We start from the raw sequence: 18,396 nt of genomic DNA, 5'->3' as shown, positions 1-18,396 counted from the left end.
GAATAAAGTGGACAAATTTAATTGAAAAATTATCACAAAATCTTTTAAGATCTCATTTTTATCAGTTTTTTTTGTACATGGCATGAATTTATACAATGTTTGCATGAGAATATTTTATGTATAAGAGGGATTGGTGTATGACCTCACATATTGGATAGGTTCCACTCAAGTCACCACATCCCCATGTCGACCCATACCAACTCTGCTATACACTTGGCTTGAAATTATTAGCCCATGGGTAAACGTTGAGGAAGGTTTTGTCAATGAACATAGGCATGTAAGTCAATAGCGGCCGGTGCATGTCGATTCTCGATAGGGATATTTGTCCAAATAAGAGCTCTGCTATAAGGTTTTTTCTGCAACTTCTAACGAGGAATCCAAGTTGTTAAGAACTAGAAATCAATTGGCACACTTTTCTTATAGTGTCTATTATTGGAATACGAATCTTCTGTATCACATTTTGTGATACACTTTATGTTCCACTAATCACAATCTGTCATGTGATTTTTTTTTTTTTTTTCCATTTTAAACTTTGACTATTTATAAGGAAAATTAAACAAATACATAGCAAGTTGTGATTGGTGAAATATAAAGTGGAATATAAAATGTGATACAAATAATTTCTATTCTTATTATTGATGATGGTCCCCAGTCGAACTTGATAATATTGGCGCTTTAGTTTGTATTTATCTCTAGCTTAGTTACCATAAAAGAATAACCACATGCCTGAGTCAATGCATGGCCTTCCATGATCTAGCCTTTGCTCATTTTAATAGGCGTAACTTTAAAATGTTGGCTAAGAGGTAGTTGTCACGCCCTAAACCCAAAATGGTCCAAAGCATGAGAAATACATCTCGAAGGTACCTGTAGATTTTTCCTTTTTGGACAACCAAACTATAGGATATCTTTATTTTCCTTTCATTTTCGCATAATAAGAATATATAACCATAAATCTCCACATTACAAGTCTGAGCTCTATAATACATTTATGAGCAATAACTAAAAATCATGTGCTTCCACATAATACATGAATATATATTACAAAACTCTTGGATTATACAAAATCACAATCTTATCAAGGATAAGGAATCTTAATATCGAGTCTAGGCCTACCACGCCAAAGGCTAACAAACCTCAAGTGACCAACCTCCAATAGAATTAATTGAGGTCTTGTTGAACATAGCAAGATCAAGTCACCAACCGTTTACAGCTAAAGTCTCCAAATTTAACATAGCACTCTAATCATCACCAAAGAAGTAAGCTCCATACCCAAGGTATAGCTAGTAAATCTGAAAAACTGTTAGAGGGTGAGATGAGCTAATGCCCAGTAAGTAGCATAATTAATGGGGGTGGGGGAAATACAAGTTTCATCTTCAATAATAATAATATGACAAGAATGATTAAGTAATGAAACACAAAATTTCCCAAAATAAATATCCTGAAACTATATACTATAATCTGTGAGCATCAACAATATAATTTCCAAAGCCATAATATCTAACATAAGATAAATGATCACAAATATACCACACTACCACATAGATCTGTTAGGGGATCCACCCATTCACAACTAGCATGATATTGTCCTCTCTGGTATGCAGACTCTTGGCCCCATGGACAGCAGCCTCACCCATACCCTCAAGGTTTTTCTCTTCCCCCATGGGTAGCAGAGAGAGCGCGTCAAATAGGACCTCTCTTGCATGTGGTCTCTTGGCCCCATGGACAGCAGCCTCACCCACACACAATCAAGGAACCTCTTCCCCTCATGGGCAGTAGGGAAGAACGCGTCATCCAAAGTAAAAGGGCGCTGACCTGGATTTGATTCCATTGTCACAAAGACAACGGAAACCAAATCGGGTGATCACCGGGAAATCACACATGGCATGGTGTCAAAACCACATAAAGCTCACAAGTTACATCACTTTGAAACACATCATTTATATCCAAGTAGTTTCAGAAAAACCTTAAATAATTTAACTTCCACAAAGTTTGCAAGGTTTTCAACTTCATTCTTGTCAAAAGATTTTCTATTAATTTCCCACATAACAAAACAAGATAAGCATCTTTAAATTTTCTAATATACCATGAATTCCAAGATTTCCTTATTAAAGATTAAAAAAAAGATGCTCATTTTTCCATATCAACAATTTATGTATTTCTCCAAATGCAATACCAAATATGATGCATTTTCATATATAATCACATATATATATATATATATATATATATATATATATATATATTAAGGTTACGACACAATAGTTTTTTAGGAAAATATAATTTCCATAGGTAGTTTCCAAAAGTGTGTCTAACCCAAAAACATCATTTATGCAACATGTTTATTTTTCAAAAATCCTATTAAAAATCTACTTACCTCGCAACCGCAAAAGCCTAATTCTCCAAGCTCCAAGGAGATTAGCTAGAAACTAAACAATATCAAGTAAACCTATCATAATAAGCATAATGTTTGAAATTGTATTTAACTACACTTTAGGAATTGCCAAAAGAGCACTTAATTAGGCAAGCCTAGTATTTAACCTCATCAATAATAATATATTCCACTTCCAAAGTTCTCGATAAATTGATTCACAATACATAAACTCCAATTTATAAAGTTAACCCATTTAATATCATCTCCAACTTCATAACTAGTTTCCATAAAATTTACACTACGTCATTAAGAAACCCATGAAAACAAAATCAATATATCCTCCAAGACAAGAAATTTAGAACTTCAACTAATTTCAAATAAACCCAATGGTGATGGAAAAATTAGATTTACCAACCATCACATGTTATAACTCAAAACCCCTAAATTTTCCACCATAAATAAAGATTAGGTAGTCATCATTAGCACAAACTATATACCCACTCATCAAATAATTCCATTAATACAAAACTCATGCATATAAACATATAAATATCACTTCCAGTGCTTAAAAATCACATGGGTAACATTATTAAAACTTAGATAAAAATAACCTCAGGCAAAAGTGTAAAACCCACCAAAAAGATTAGAATTTTTTACCTTAAATAAAAGATAAAAATGCTTAGAGGTTCCTAAGGATTTTTCGGTGACATTTCTGGAAAAATGATGGTGGAGATGGTGGCATGGAGGTACCGGTGGGAGAGTGTGAGGAAGTGTGAGATGAGTGTTTGTATTTGTGAGAAGATGAAAAAGAAAACAAGAGTAGAGGACCCTTGTTGACTGGCCAAAAGAGAGAATGATCAGGGACGGACCTACAGTAGGGCAGGGGGGGCCATTGGCCCCCCCCCCCTCCCCAAAAAAAAGAAAAGCTAATATACTAAATTTTCGTCCTAATAGCCCCCCCCCAATTAAAAAAAAAAAAAACTGGATGAATAAATCTGAAAAAATCACCGACAATTTCTCATAAAAATAAAAAATAAATAACAGACAAAATAAAAATAAATATGGAATGAAATCTGAAAACCTAAATTACAATTCTCAAATTTTTACCCTAAGAGCATTTGCAGCAGTGGAGCTATAATGCTATAATGCTAAAATTTAGCTCCACAAACACAAAAACTTGGCTGCAGCAGTGGAGCTAAATCTAAAAAATTTAGCTCCATTGCTACAGTGCACATCTATTTTCATACCATCTAAAATAAAAAAAAATATTATTTTATTAAATTTCTCTCTCCACTTCTATTAAAAAAATATTTTTTCCTTTTTCTTTATTTTCTCTCTCTCTCTCTCTCTGGCTTCTCTTGTTTCTTCCTCTTTCCTCCTCATTTTTTTTCTCTCCCTCGTCTACTCTCTGCTTCGCCATCGCCGATCTTCATCGTCGCCGATCTTCATAATCGATCTTCATCGTCGTCGCCCAGTTGCCGTCCCACGCTGCTGACTCGTCTACTCTCTGCTTCGCCATCGTCGATGTTCATTGTCGTCGCCCAGTTGTCGTCCCACGCCGCTGACCCATCTCGCCATCATCGAACTCAAGCGCGCCACGGACCCATCGAAACTCTATGCTCGGTCAATATTTTTGGGTTCATGGGTTTGTGGGTTCACGGACCCATCGAACTCAAGCGCGCCACGGACCCACGGACCCAGGATCGGCGACGGGAATTTTGGGTTCATGGGTTTTGGATTGTTGGGTTTGTGGGTTTTTGGGCGTTTGATTTTTTTATTTTTTGTTGGGTTTGGTTGTGATTGTGGATTGTGGTTGAAATGGAGGTTTGGTGGCTATGTTGGTGGTGGTTTGGTAGCTGTGGTTGTGTTTGCTGTGGGCTATGTTGGTGGTTGTGGCTGTGTTGGTGGTGGTTTGATTTTTTTTTTTTTCTTGCCGTGGGCTATGTTGGGTTATGGTTGTGGCCATGGGCTGTGGTGGTCACATGAAGGTTGTTGTCGTGTGCTGTGGTTGTCACATGAAGGTTGTTGCTGATGGAGTGCGTGGCTGTGATAATTGTGGGTAGTGAATATATTATTTTATTGTAGTGGGATGGATTATTTTATTGTAGTAGTTATATTATTTTATTGTGATATTTATATTATTTTATTGTGTTGAAAGCTAAAATAGATCAACTGCTGTAGTATGTGTGTAGGTAAAATAGATAAAGTAACTTTTGGTGGAGCTAAAAAACTAAATTTTTAGCTCCACTGCTGTGGATGCTCTAACCTCACTCTTTCTCCACTCAACCTCATCAAGTATCAACGCCTCCTCCAGGCTCCATCATTGCTGCTAAGTGCTGCTGCTATTTTTTTCCTCAGATCAGATCTGGACTGTTGGTCTATTGCTGCTGCTGCTCCTCCTTAGATGCTTGATCACAGTCACACATGGTAAATCTAAGAAATTTCTCTCCTCTCTCAAGTTTAGATTTTTGTTTTTTTGTCTTGCCGGGTTAGCCCTCTGCCCTCTGCGTTTTTTGATGAACTGTGTTGACTATATTTCAGTATTTGTGAATTGTGGCTTACTGGCTTTTATTGGACTGGTGTGTTTACTGTGTTGTGTCTTGTCATCATGTCTGTGTGGACCGTAGACTTAGTTGGTGACTTGGTGTTTGTGGCTTTGGATTGAGACTTGAGTATTGACTAGTGTGTAAAGTGTAATTGTTTATTTGTTTGTTGCTTTTTGCTTTTTTGATTGCGTGGACGTAGGACCAATTTCAAATTTTGTTTGTAACTTTTTTTTTTTTTTTTTTTTTGGGGTTTTAACTATAAAGAAATAAAGTAGTACCAAGATAACCCAGTGGGGTTGGCCAAGCGGTTCGGCGCTTGGTCTCAGAGTGTTTGTACTTGGCTCGACTAGGTGTGCTCCCTAGTTCGAGTCCTGCTACCTGCACTTTGAAAAGAATCCCTAGGCTAGTGCTTTACCCCTTCGTGGGCCGACCCGGCATGAACAGTGATTAGTCTCTGGTTGAAAGTTTTGAGGATACACTGTGGGAAACCAAAAAAAAAAAAAAAAAGTAGTACCAAGATACAGTGGAATGTGAGTATGTGATAGTGAATATCTTATTTGTGAGAGTAGTATTTGGTAGTATTTTTTTTCTCACTTGTGAGTCTGTGAAGATTAGTCTTTGGTAAGTCATAAATGACTTTTTTGTGAGTCCAATCACCAATTAACCAAGTCTTTGGTTAATTGTTTTGGTTTTATCAAAAATTGTCTTTGTCACTTTGTGTGATGTGGCTAATATAGTAATATTATATGTATATATATGATAATATGAACTTGTGAACTTTGTTTTTATCACTTTATGTGACGTGGCTAATATTAGTAATATATATAAACTTGTGCTTATCTGTTTGTGATTATTTTGGTTTTAGATTTTTTTTTTTTGGTTGAGAAGTTCCTTTTTTTAGTTGGTGTATAGAACTACGAATTATGGAAATAATGAGAAACTTTCTTTTTTTTAATTTGTAGATCATGAGTAAGTCCACTACAATATTAAATTTTTTCAAAAGAAAAAATCCAAATAATTCCGAAGTCATAGCTGATAATGCAAGATTGCCAACCCCTAGCGTTGAATCCGTTGATGTCCTAGTTTCTGAAAATCTCCAAACTGAAGTTCCAAATGCCACCTGGCCCCCTCAGGTTCAAATCCTGGTTCTGTCCCTGAGAATGACAGTGTGAAATGAGTGGTGGAGAATGGTGGGTAGGTGGGGTAGTTGGAAGGCACGTGAGATCCGTTAAAAATCTGACTTTCACTATTATTTTTTATCTGACTAGGACGTTACAGTAGTTCTGTTTGGCTAAGAGCTGCTGGTATTTTGTATAATAGGATGTCTAACTCTATGCTATCTGATAGGGTGAGGTAGTTCTGTTTGTTGTTCCCCTTAACCAAAAAAAAAAATAAAAAAAATGGACATCTTTGCTTTTGTGTTGTTGTTGTTGAGTTCGAGTTTGCTTCTTTTCTTCTTTGTACTGTCGGATGCTGCTGACGGCATCGCAAAATCCGAATCCCTCACTGAGGGCATGACCCTGGTCTCTAGAGATGGAAGCTTTGCCCTGGGGTTCTTTAGTCCTGGTAATTCCGGTAACCGTTACTTGGGAATATGGTACAACAATATCTCAGTTAGAACGGTTGTTTGGGTAGCTAACCGGCTCAATCCAATAAACGACTCGTCTGGCACGTTGATGGTAAACAGTTCAGGTAGTCTTGTTCTTCTCAGCCAGAATAGAACAGTTGCTTGGTCGGCAAACTCAACAAAAAAGGCCTGGAATCCAATAGTCCAGCTTTTAGATTCAGGAAATCTAGTATTAAGAGAAGAGAAGGAAGAAAACCCAGAAAAATATTTGTGGCAAAGCTTTGACTATCCTTCTGACACTTTGCTACCAGGAATGAAGCTTGGATGGGACTTAAAGACTGGTCTGGAACGGCGCATATCTGCATGGAAGAGTCCAGATGACCCGTCTCCTGGAGAACTGAGTGCTGGGGTTGAACTTCATAATTACCCTGATATATTCATAAAGAAAGGCACCAAGAAGCTCTCACGGACCGGCCCATGGAATGGCCTTGGTTTCAGTTGGTTACCAAACATGAACGAAAATCAGATTGCCACCAGCGATTTTGTCATGAACAGCGATGAGGTATACTACATATCCCACCTGATTAAAAAATCTGTAATCATAAGAGGAGTTTTGAACGAAAATCCGTACTCATTAGAGATAAACATGTGGGTCGAAGCAGAACAAAAATGGTTCACATATAGTTCTCTACCAAGAGACAAATGTGACAACTATAATTTATGTGGTCCTTATGGAAATTGTATCCCTGGTAAGTCACCTATCTGTCAATGTGTAGAAGGATTCAAGCATAAGTCACCAGATACATGGAACCCAGATGAGTGGTCTAAGGGATGTATACGCATTACCCGATTGAGCTGCGAGGATAAAGATAAAATTGGGTTTGCTAAATTTGTTGGGCTCAAAATGCCAGATACCACGTATTCCTGGATGAACGGAAGTATGAATCTTAACGAATGTAGAGTCAAATGTTTGAACAATTGTTCCTGTACGGCTTATGCAAACTCAGATATTAAAAATGGAGGAAGTGGCTGCGTCATGTGGTTTGGGGATCTAATTGATATTAGACAGTTTGCAACTATGCAGGATGTATATATTCGAATGCCTGCTTCAGAGCAAGGTAATAGGCCTACGGTCTTTATTGCTCTTTAATTTATATTTTTACATGCCATTGAAGCTATAATCTTTGTTGTTTCCATCTATTTTATTGCATTACTAAAATATTTTTGCTTTTCTTATGCAAAGTCAATCATAAAGAGGAGAAAGACAAGCAAAAGATGAAGGTTATAGTGATAGTTGTGGTTGCAATTGCCGTCGTTTTTGGCATGCTCTTGATTCCCTACTGCATCAGCAAAAGGACAAACTTCGGAGGTAATATTTCTTTCTCTGACCCACCTTGGAAAAGATATTTCAAGGTTGTTTAGTTTACGTTTGGATTACAATGAAAAGGAAAGTAGACGTATGTTTGTGTTTTTTGTATGGATCTCGTGTACTGTTTATAGGATCTGTAAGTACTTTTTTCAGCAAGAAAAAAACTTTAAAACTGGGTCCCATGGTACTATTTACATATTAAAAATTATTTTGCTATAATATTTTCAGCTTTTAGTGATAAACGGTATCCAAACAGATTCTTAATTGAACTTCTAAAAACGTACAAAGCCGCTAATAAGATGTTGAACAAGAAAAGCTGTGAAGTTTTAGCTATATGATCTTAAGAAAAATAATGGTAAGGACTAAAATTTGCAAAATATTGGTAAGGCTAAAATATATTATGGCCTAAAGCGGGGGAAACAAGAGGTTGACTCAAGCTAGTAAATATAGATGGGCTGAAATGGCCCATTGAACGAGAATCACAAAAAATAATCTAAATCTTTGTTTTGACTGTAGATCAAATATTCAAGGAGGTACCTTAATTGGAGTGCACCAAAGGTTCTAGTTAATTTACACAGACCTATTGTAATGACCCCACCCTAACTGTGTAGATATTGTCCACTTTGGGGCCCATACCCATCACGGTTTTGTTCTTCCCTAGGTTGCGCTGGGGAAAAGGCCTCTACACATTGAAGGGAGGTCATTCCTTATAAACACATTCTCATGTGCTTTCCTAGGCGATGTGGGATTCCATGGAATGCAAGACCCCCCTTTTTGGATCACTTCAATCCACCCCTTTTACGGGCACACGCGTCCTCGTGTGAGGGGCCCACACTTCCGGCTAGGGCATGGCTCTGATACCATCTGTAATGAACTCGCCCCAACTGTGTAGATATTGTCCATTGTGGGACCCATACCCCTCATGGTTTTGCTCTTCCCCAGGTTGTGCTGGGGAAAAGGCCTCTACACATTGAGGGGAGGTCATTCCTTATAAACAAATTCCCATGTGCTTCCCTAGGCGATGTGGGATTCCATGGAATGCAAGACCCTCCTTTTTGGGTCACTACAATCCACCCCCCTTACGGTCACACGCGTCCTCGCGTGAGGGGTCCACACTTCCGGCTAAGGCATGGCTTTGATACCATCTGTAACGACCCCACTCCAACTGTGTAGATATTGTCCACTTTGGGACCCATACCCCTCACGGTTTTGTTCTTCCCTAGGTTGCGCTGGGGAAAAGGCCTCTACACATTGAGGGGAGGTCATTCCTTATAAACACATTCCCATGTACTTCCCTAGGCGATGTGAGATTCTATGGAATGCAAGACCCCCCTTTTTGGGTCACTACACCTGCCATTCATGAAGGAATTGAAGGAATCCATATAGGAAGAAGCTAAAAGTTTTAAAGCTATTGTGAGTCGCAAAAGTTATCTATTGGGAAATTAAAGCCAGGTACAATTTTTTATTTTCAAGCCTGTAAAACACATCCTTTTCTAGTTGATTGCCTTAGTGGGAGTAGTTTACACATATAGTCCTTTTTTTCCTTTAGAGAGTTCTCCGTAGGTTTTTCACTTCATAATCATATTATAAGTCTGTTTGGGAATAACTTATTTAACTCAGATTAAAATTTTTTTTATGAAAGTATTGTAGATAAAGTTAAAAAATAGTTGAAATAGTACAGTGAGACCCATGAATAACATCAAAAAGTGCAATGGGACCCATGAATAGTATTAAAAATAAGCTAAATAGTAGCAAAAATAAGCCAAATAATTATTAAAAAAAAAAGATTTTTTAAGCCAATGTTAAACACAACCTACGTGTCTCATGCATTTATAGTTTTATTTTATTTTATTTTTCTTTATGACTTGGTCACTTATTGTATTTTGATTATTGATATTGATGTTTTGGATTGCCTAATTTAGTTGATTTGAAATCAAATAATAATTCTATTGTGTAATTAACCAGTGGGTCTAAACCGAATTTAACAATAGCCCTATTCTTATTTCTTATGTATAATGTGAAGCCCATCATGATCTTAGCAGAGAAATTGGAGAATAATGTGATGATAGACCAGAACATTGAAGCCCAAAGTGAAGACATGGAGGTCACATTCTTCACCCTAGCTACCATAGCCACTGCCACTGACAACTTTTCAAGTAATAACAAGCTTGGTGAAGGTGGCTTTGGACTTGTATATAAGGTAACTCTGCAACATGCTTTTATAAAGATCACAAAAAATGCAATTCTTACCATACTCAACTACAATAAAAAAAAAACTACTTGCATATTTGAAATTTCAGGGTACACTAGTCGATGGAAAAGAAATTGCTGTGAAAAGGCTTTCATGGAGTTCTGGACAAGGATTGAATGAGTTTAAAAATGAAGTTATACTAATCGCCAAATTGCAGCATCGAAATCTTGTTAGGCTTTTGGGCTATTGCATTGAAGGAGATGAGAAAATCCTAATCTATGAATATATGCACAATGGAAGCTTGGATTCCTTCATTTTTGGTTTGAACTTCTCTAAAACAAATAATTTTTACCAAACTCAATGAAAGTTTTCATTGTTATTTAAAGAAATACCAATTTCTTGTTTCATTATTCATGTTCAACTTAATATTAACATAAATGAGAAACTTTTCAGATCAAACAAGAGCTAAAGCTTTGGGTTGGTCTATGCGTTTTAACATTATCTATGGGATTGCGCGAGGGCTTCTCTATCTTCACGAAGATTCTAGATTGAGGATTATACATAGAGACCTCAAAGCAAGCAATGTTTTACTTGATAGTAAGATGATTCCAAAAATTTCTGACTTTGGTATGGCTAGAATTGTTGGTGGAGATCAAATCGAAGGAAACACAAAACGAGTGGTTGGAACATAGTATGTATTCTCAACATGTTTTATTGTTGACATTTTTTTAATCAAATATTTTAATGCTTAATGATGTTTTTGCAGTGGTTATATGGCACCTGAGTACGCAATTGATGGTATATTTTCAATAAAATCTGATGTTTTTAGTTTTGGAATATTGTTGTTGGAGATAATAAGTGGAAAGAGAAATCGAGGCTGGTTCCATCCAGACCATAGTCTAAACCTTGTTGAACATGTGAGTTCTCAACAACTTTCATCCCCTATCTTACATATAATGATACAAATAATGATAGAGAATTTTTAAATATTTTAGGCATGGAAATTATGGAAAGAAGGTAGGCCTTTAGAACTGATTGATACTTGCTTAGAGGACTCTGGCATCCAATCGAAGATTATACGTTGCCTCCATATTAGTTTCTTATGTTTGCAACAACATCATGACGATCGGCCAAATATGTCATCTGTGGTTATGCTATTGCACAGTGAGGGTTCATTACCTGAACCCAAAGAGCTAGGTTTCTTTGTAGGAAAAAAATCACCTTCATCAAGGAAGAACCAGTCATCCTCAGTCAATGGAATTACTATTACCGTGTTAGAGGCTCGATAGTCAAGCATCATATCAATTGCATTGTATAACATATCTTATGATTGATATTTTGAATCTATACATTTTTTAAATTATACACAGTTGTATTCTCCATGTATGTGATATCAGTCCTATTTGAACTTTAAAGGTTTATAATGGCTTCTACAATACTATATAGGTTTGTGTTTGGGCCAAAAGTTGCTCAGAGACAACTAACTTTTAATATGCTTAAATATGAGAATTTGATGATCTTTTTCCTTATCTTTCCCACTATAATGAATTTCTATGTGTAAATTGTTTCATTGGTAAGTAGACATCCAAAATTCTAAAATGGACATAGATTTTACCTAATTTGGATTTGAAATGGATGAGATGTAGTTGTTTGAAAATGGCACACTTAATATTGAATATGAGAATGTAGGTTGAGTAAAAAGAATTATCTGTAAACACCTCTTTTTGTACTAGTTAATAATCTTTAGTTCTCGACTCCAATGATGATCTCAATATATCAACAAAGGTTAATTTAAGGTATCTTGATAGTTTGGAAGTAATTCCAACTAAAAAGTGGTCCAAATTGCTTTGAAAACAATACTAGAAAATTCATAATGTATTCTTGAATACGATAATCAAACCAGACCTTGTAATTAGATAACTCATCCCAAAGTTTTTTAAGCCTAGTAAAATAAGCACTCAAAATGGACTAATCTTGAGCAAGAAATGAGATTGCCTTCTAAATCTGAAAGATTCCAGGTGCATTCCTTTGTGCAAACCTCTCTTGAAGATCCAGCCAGACATCTCAAGCTGCCTACATGTAAATAATCACACTGGAAACGACGTCTTTAATTTAGACTAGTACGGATTGCATGTGCAAGGCACGTGCTGCCCCTTTAGTGAGAAAATTAATATAATTTTTTTTTTTATTTGGTTGAAGAAGTATGAAATCATGTACTTAAATTTAAAATAGGTATTTGAATAACTATTTAGTATTTACTATGACAACTTTTTAGAATTTATTTACTAAATGTAATATGTACTCACCAAAAAATGCTACAAAGAATGATAATGAATGTCATCATCTTTCCACAATATTTAAATTTTTGCAATGAATGATGATATATGCTACAATTTTTTTGAAGATCTTCACCAAATTAAATACTTGCAACCATCTACAATGAAGAATTTTTTATTCATACTTTATTCTTTATCATCTTATTTTATGAGTCAAATTACAATGTTTAGCTTACTTATTTTTAATGAACACCCTTTTAAGTAGGAAAATAAATTAAAAAAAGAACAAATAACAAAAGACATTTGTCATCAAAGTTTCTATTAAATAAAATTATAAGTCTAGAAGATTTAAACCTAATAAATTAGTGTTCTCTAGGTAACAAATAGAACACCATATATTATCATTCTAACTTTCAAAGCATGACTACCAGTCTACCGCATACTATTCAAAATACAAGAAGAAATTTTTGGGACATTAAAATTTAGTAGGAGTATTTTAGACATTGGATTATAGAAATTTTAGGAATTATAAGATTTCGTTGGGGTTTGATTAAGAGAGTAATAGTAGGTGTATATGCTCTTTTACAAAATATAAAGGAGGAAATTATTCAACTTTAATTTAGGGGGGAATGAAATTACTCCAAACATAAAGGAGAAAAGTGTTATTTCATCAATTTGCGTGTAAAACAAATTTTTTTTTTTTTAAATAACTTGAAACAATGTGTTAAAAAAATCAACCTAAAAAAATTATGCATAAAACAATGAATTTTGGTTCAACAAATTGACGAAACCAAAAACAAATTCTAGGAACACAACAAAATGTCACGATATTTTTACAATACCTTTGTTTCTAGCTATGGTGGGTTTTGGTCTGATATTTTATTATTTTATTTTAGAATAATGTTACATCCACAACATTTTTATAATAAATCCTAAGTGGTAAATTGTTATTGGTTTTAAATTAGGCTAACCACTTTTGCCCGTGCATTAAAAAAATAATAATAACAAATAAAAAGCCAAATGAAGAAAAATGTGCCTAAAACAATGAATTTTGGCTTACCAAATTTGACTAAACAAAAAAGGAAACCTAGGAAGACAACAAAATGTCACACAAAAAAGAATTCTAGGAGCACAACAAAATGTCACAACATTTTCGCAATTTTTTTCATTCCCAGCTGTGGTAGGTCTCAATTTTATATTTATATTTTATTTTTTACGTCCATAGCATTTTCACAACAAATTTTAAGTGAAAAATTGAATATGTACATATAAATAATAAATATTTAAAAGAAAAGTAAAAAAAAAAAAAAGGACAAATAAAACCAGCCGAAAAAAAAAGGGCCAAAGCACAATGCGGGTTGAACAAACCAAATGCGCGGTGTAAAACACTGTTTACGCATAGGCACTTTTTATATATACTAGTCAAGGCAGCACGTGCAAGGCACGTGCTAGCCATGGGAAAAAAAAATTGTGATTAGGATCAATTTTAGATTTTATTTGTATCACAAAATAAATAATTTGATTTTTAAAATACAAAGAGATTTACATTAATCAAAAGAGACATTAATTTTAAGAATTTTGATAATTATGTCATAAAAAGTTAATCTCAATCGTATAAGACTGTGACAAATCCCAGTCTAATATTTTATTATTTTATTTTGACCTATAACTTACACCTTAATAGTTATAAATATATTATAATAACAACAAAATGTCATGACATCTTTAGTTGTGCTAGATCTCGGTATAATATTATTTTATTTTATTTTGACTCATAAGGAATTGACACATACGTTACAACATTTTTATAATATCTCTATGTATACATTGTACTTAATTACAATGTAAATTTATATTACAGACACAAAAAAATTGGCAAATTTTGTACACATTTACAAACTTTGTACAATATTTACCATTTTTTGTGCAAATGTGTATAATATTAACCACTTTTGTGTATTTATAATGTAAACTTGTATTGCAATTACAAAGTAAACATATAAAGATCTTAAAAAAAAAAACAAAAAAACAAAAACAAAGCTTAAACCAACTGGCATACTTGAAGGGAAAAAGAAGAAAAAAAAAAAAAAAAGAAAAAGTGCACCTCACTAATTGAATAAACCAAAAAAACATATTCATGAGCCTTTGGCTCTTTTTATATAGTTAATAGATATGCCAGCTTACATAAATATTTAAAAAAAAAAAAACACAAATCGATAACTGGAAAAAAAAAAAAAAAAAACTTTAGGCATTGTATAAATTAATGTTAAAATGTTGTGGACTTAGCATTTTTTTATTTGATGTATAAGAAACTGAGATATCAACAATTGTGAAAACAATAAGAGTTGTAACATTTTTCCTTAAGCTTCCTGGGATAACAGTCCATGGAACTGTATCTGATGTATCGTCTACAAAACTCCTTTCTCTATCTCTCTCTCTCTTTTTTCCTTCTTTTTCTCTTCCGTTCTTCTGATCCCTCTATCATGGGGATTTTCTTCTCTTATATAGCATCCTTCAAATGATAATGGCCCTACACTTGTTAACCATCTGGGCCTCTACTTGAGTGCCTGTCCCATAGGACATCCTCCTTCTTTTCTGTGAGTTGCACTGGCCAAGATAATACTGTTCTCCTGTCCTCTCTACATTAATGCGGCTGGAAAAGTAGCTTCCTTGCATTTAATGCGGCAGTTGTGGTTGCCCCCTAAACGTCCAGCATTTCCCTTTGATTTTGGACGATTTCTCACCATGTAAAGAGTGTGAGTTGGACTTCCGTTTGGTGCGTCCGAGGAGGCACTCCTCCTCGGACGCCCCTTAAACAAGCCTGGCCCAACAGGATTGGGCTGGAAGTCCTCTGGCCGTGTCTTCGCTTCCTATTATGGCTGGGCTCCGTATGGGTACCAAAGCCCACCGTTGACTAATAAATTTTACCCCCACAAACACTTTAATAATTATGAAAATATTGTAAAATTTATTGTGCAATATAACAATATACATGACAACTCATATAAATATTTAAAAAAAGCAAACTGAAACGGCGTGACTAAAAAAAGACAAAACGGTGAGTTTTGCTCACCAATTGACTAAACCAAGTTTATTGTAGAAAGAGGCATTGCCACTTTTTATACAGTTAGTAGAAATAGAATTGAGAATCCAGGAGAGCACCATTGTGTTGCATCTTATCCAACGACTGAAAATTGGACGGTATTCATTGGTATATTGTGCCATTAACAAAACCAATTTTAGTCTTGGCTATGAGAGCCATGATCATTGAGCGAGACCAGGTGTGATAGTTTTTGACAATGAGTAATTGGCTAACAAGAACCGTTCGTAGTTGTAGGAGCGGTAATAGAATCAGAAGTTGCTGAAGCTTCAGCCATGGAAATGAAGGAAAGCTTATTCCTAAGGATTCAAGGAAAAATATTCTTGAAGAAGAATTCAAAGGAAAATTAGGAAGATGAAAAAGAATTTTGAGAGTGAAATTCACAATCTTGAATGAAAAATTAGAAAAAAGATCTAAATAATTACATGTGCTGCTCTGTTTATAAACACAGATACGGAGCCTATCAACAAACTAACAAGCCTAACAGAATGAAATCTAACTAACTAATTCTAGTTACAACTAATTAAATTACGACACGCGTGCAAAACTAATTACAACACTAATTGCATCACGTGAATGACATGTGAGCAAATAATGGTAAAATGATTGTGGCTGTAGGCTTGTAATCTGAACGACTGTAGCCTTGTTATTGATGGTGAAAATATGTTAAGTGAGAGTTTGGATACAGTTAAATTTGGGTTTGTGTTTGCGTTTGTGTTTAAAATAGTAGGTTCTGTGTACTATTTACGGGACTTATAAGTACGGAATTTGACAAAATCAACTTTAAAACTAGGCCCCACGGCATTATTCACACATTTAAAAATTATTTTATTATAATGTTTTCAGTTTTCAGCAATAAACGATATCCAAACAGGCCCTAAATCAAAATATATATATGATATGAGAGTTGAGACCCATAAGCCAGGGTGTCAACAGTCAACCACTTCTTGTGCTATGATGGTACTAAGACATGTAATTTCACTAGCATAAAATTATTACTTCATTTTCTCTTTAAATGTAAAAAGTGTAACAACCCTTTATCCAAAGATTAGTCGTAAACCCACACGATATTTGTAAGTTAAATAGTGCTGTATTTTTAAAAATATTTTCTATTTTTATAAGTTTTATATAATGGAACACATTTGCATTCAACAACAATACATACATATATATATATATATATATATATATATATATAATATAATTTAATTTAATTTAATAAAAAGATTTAAATGGATTAATTTAAGGTTCAATTAGTCCAAATGGATCAAATTGGACTGAAGTGGACCGACTAGGACCGAATTGTACTAAAGTGGACTTAATTGAACCGAATTGTACTGAAGTGGACGAAATGGGACGCAATTGGACTGAATGGGATTGAAGTGGACCGAAATGTACTGAAGTGGACAGAATGAGGTTCAGGTGCACCGAATAGGACCAAAATGGACCAAATTGTACTGAAGTGGACAGAATGAATTAGAATTGGATGGAATTGGACCGAAATGGACCAAATGAACTAAAGTGGACCGAATGGGACCGAACTATACTGAATGGATTGAAATGTTATGTTGATGTGGCTTGATAGGAGTATAGCAGCAATAAATATTATGCTTCGACTTATAGATATTATATAGATATAGATATTAATATAGATTTTAGACACCATTAACTTCTTATGTTGCCACTTTTGAATAACACAAATGCATCACCTTCTAATACAGATTTTAAGAAAATAAAATATTTCTACTTCACGACTCATACCTCCTCAGAGTCTATCCAATTTTCCAATCATAGATAACATTCTTAAGCTTAGTAAAAGGATAACCATGCACAAGTATATATTTTAAGCCACTAAACCAATGTTTATGTGTTGAGTTTCTCGCAAGTGTATAATCTTGTGGTGCAAAGGAAAAATGTCTTGTCATTAAATTTGAGAATCAATCTGTGATACGATGGGTTAAATGTATCAATTTTGAGAATATATGAGTCATAGAATATATATATATATATATATCCTCTGATCACATCATCAAATTTAATTAAAGTTTACTGAACTGACTAATGTAGCTAAAGGGAGCTAAACACTGAAGTGTCACAAACCAAACCAAAAGGCATCTATGTATCTAAGAGTAAAATGTGATAATTGAAACTATCCAAATAACAAATTATGAGACGGCAAATCTTCAAAATTGCTAGTGTCCCAAATATAACAGGCTGCCTTTGAGCTACTCACAATCAATCCCAAGTTGTTTCACAGTTTCTCAATTCATCATATCAATTATAAATATCAAAGTTTGTGTATCCTATTAGTAGTATATGATTTTGAATTCTCTCTATATTCATCTTGTAGCAATGGTTTTAACCCAAAAAATTACTTACCAAAAATAAGGTTTCTACCAAACAACATTTTTTTTTTTTTTAGAATACTAAGTATTTTAACACACATATGGAAAGAAAGGAGAAGGTCTTAAAAAAACTAATAGTGGTGTATATTCAAAGGGACTTTACTCTCGAATACATAGCACAACCTTTAAACCAAACAACATTAATTCAATAACAATTGGGAAAAAATCAAATAACTTTTTCCTGCCATATGATTAAACAACTTTAAAAAGGACAAATTTTTACATATAAAAAGCAGCTCCCTTGCTACCAACATTGTGAAAGGATTGTAAGAGCATTTGCAGCAAAGGAGGCATAATACTATAATGCTAAATTTTAGCTCCATAAACATTAAAATGATGCTCCAGCAGTGGAGCTAAATCTATTTTTTTTAGCTCCACTGCTACAGTGCACATCTAAATATAGATGTGCACTGGTCATGAGAGCTAAAAAAAAAAGTATTATTTTATTCGGCCGGGACTTAAAATAATAAAAGCCTCTCTCTTTTTTCTCAGTCACTCTCGCCTCTCTCTCTCTCTCAGTCACTTCGTCACCGGCCTCAGTCACTCTGTCATCGCCTAAGTCACTCCGTCA

The 18,396-nt window shown here is 34.5% G+C and overlaps 1 protein-coding gene across 1 annotated transcript; it reads left to right on the top strand.

The window, feature by feature from the left end:
- The first annotated feature begins 6,296 nt into the window (after window positions 1–6,296).
- On the top strand, window positions 6,297–11,366 carry LOC115969718 (G-type lectin S-receptor-like serine/threonine-protein kinase At4g27290). The gene is made up of 7 exons (XM_031089357.1): window positions 6,297–7,602; window positions 7,728–7,853; window positions 9,896–10,053; window positions 10,154–10,364; window positions 10,498–10,735; window positions 10,811–10,961; window positions 11,040–11,366. The coding sequence occupies exons 1-7, from the start codon at window positions 6,318–6,320 to the stop codon at window positions 11,331–11,333; spliced, it is 2,463 nt and encodes an 820-aa protein (XP_030945217.1). The 5' UTR covers window positions 6,297–6,317; the 3' UTR covers window positions 11,334–11,366.
- Window positions 11,367–18,396: the final 7,030 nt, after the last annotated feature.

The sequence above is a fragment of the Quercus lobata genome, chromosome 2, assembly GCF_001633185.2.
Source record: "Quercus lobata isolate SW786 chromosome 2, ValleyOak3.0 Primary Assembly, whole genome shotgun sequence".
Classification (NCBI taxonomy): Eukaryota; Viridiplantae; Streptophyta; class Magnoliopsida; order Fagales; family Fagaceae; genus Quercus; species Quercus lobata.
The sequence above is the reverse complement of the archived record's forward strand: the minus strand, read 5'-3'. Positions and strand labels throughout refer to the sequence as shown.

Bases quoted from the DNA above. Each gene is read 5' to 3' on its own strand.
- LOC115969718 (XM_031089357.1), top strand. From the start codon at position 6,318: ATGGACATCTTTGCTTTTGTGTTGTTGTTGTTGAGTTCGAGTTTGCTT. The intron at 7,854-9,895 runs GTAATATTTCTT...TGATCTTAGCAG, and splicing joins CAAAAGGACAAACTTCGGAG to AGAAATTGGAGAATAATGTG. The intron at 10,962-11,039 runs GTGAGTTCTCAA...TAAATATTTTAG, and splicing joins GTCTAAACCTTGTTGAACAT to GCATGGAAATTATGGAAAGA.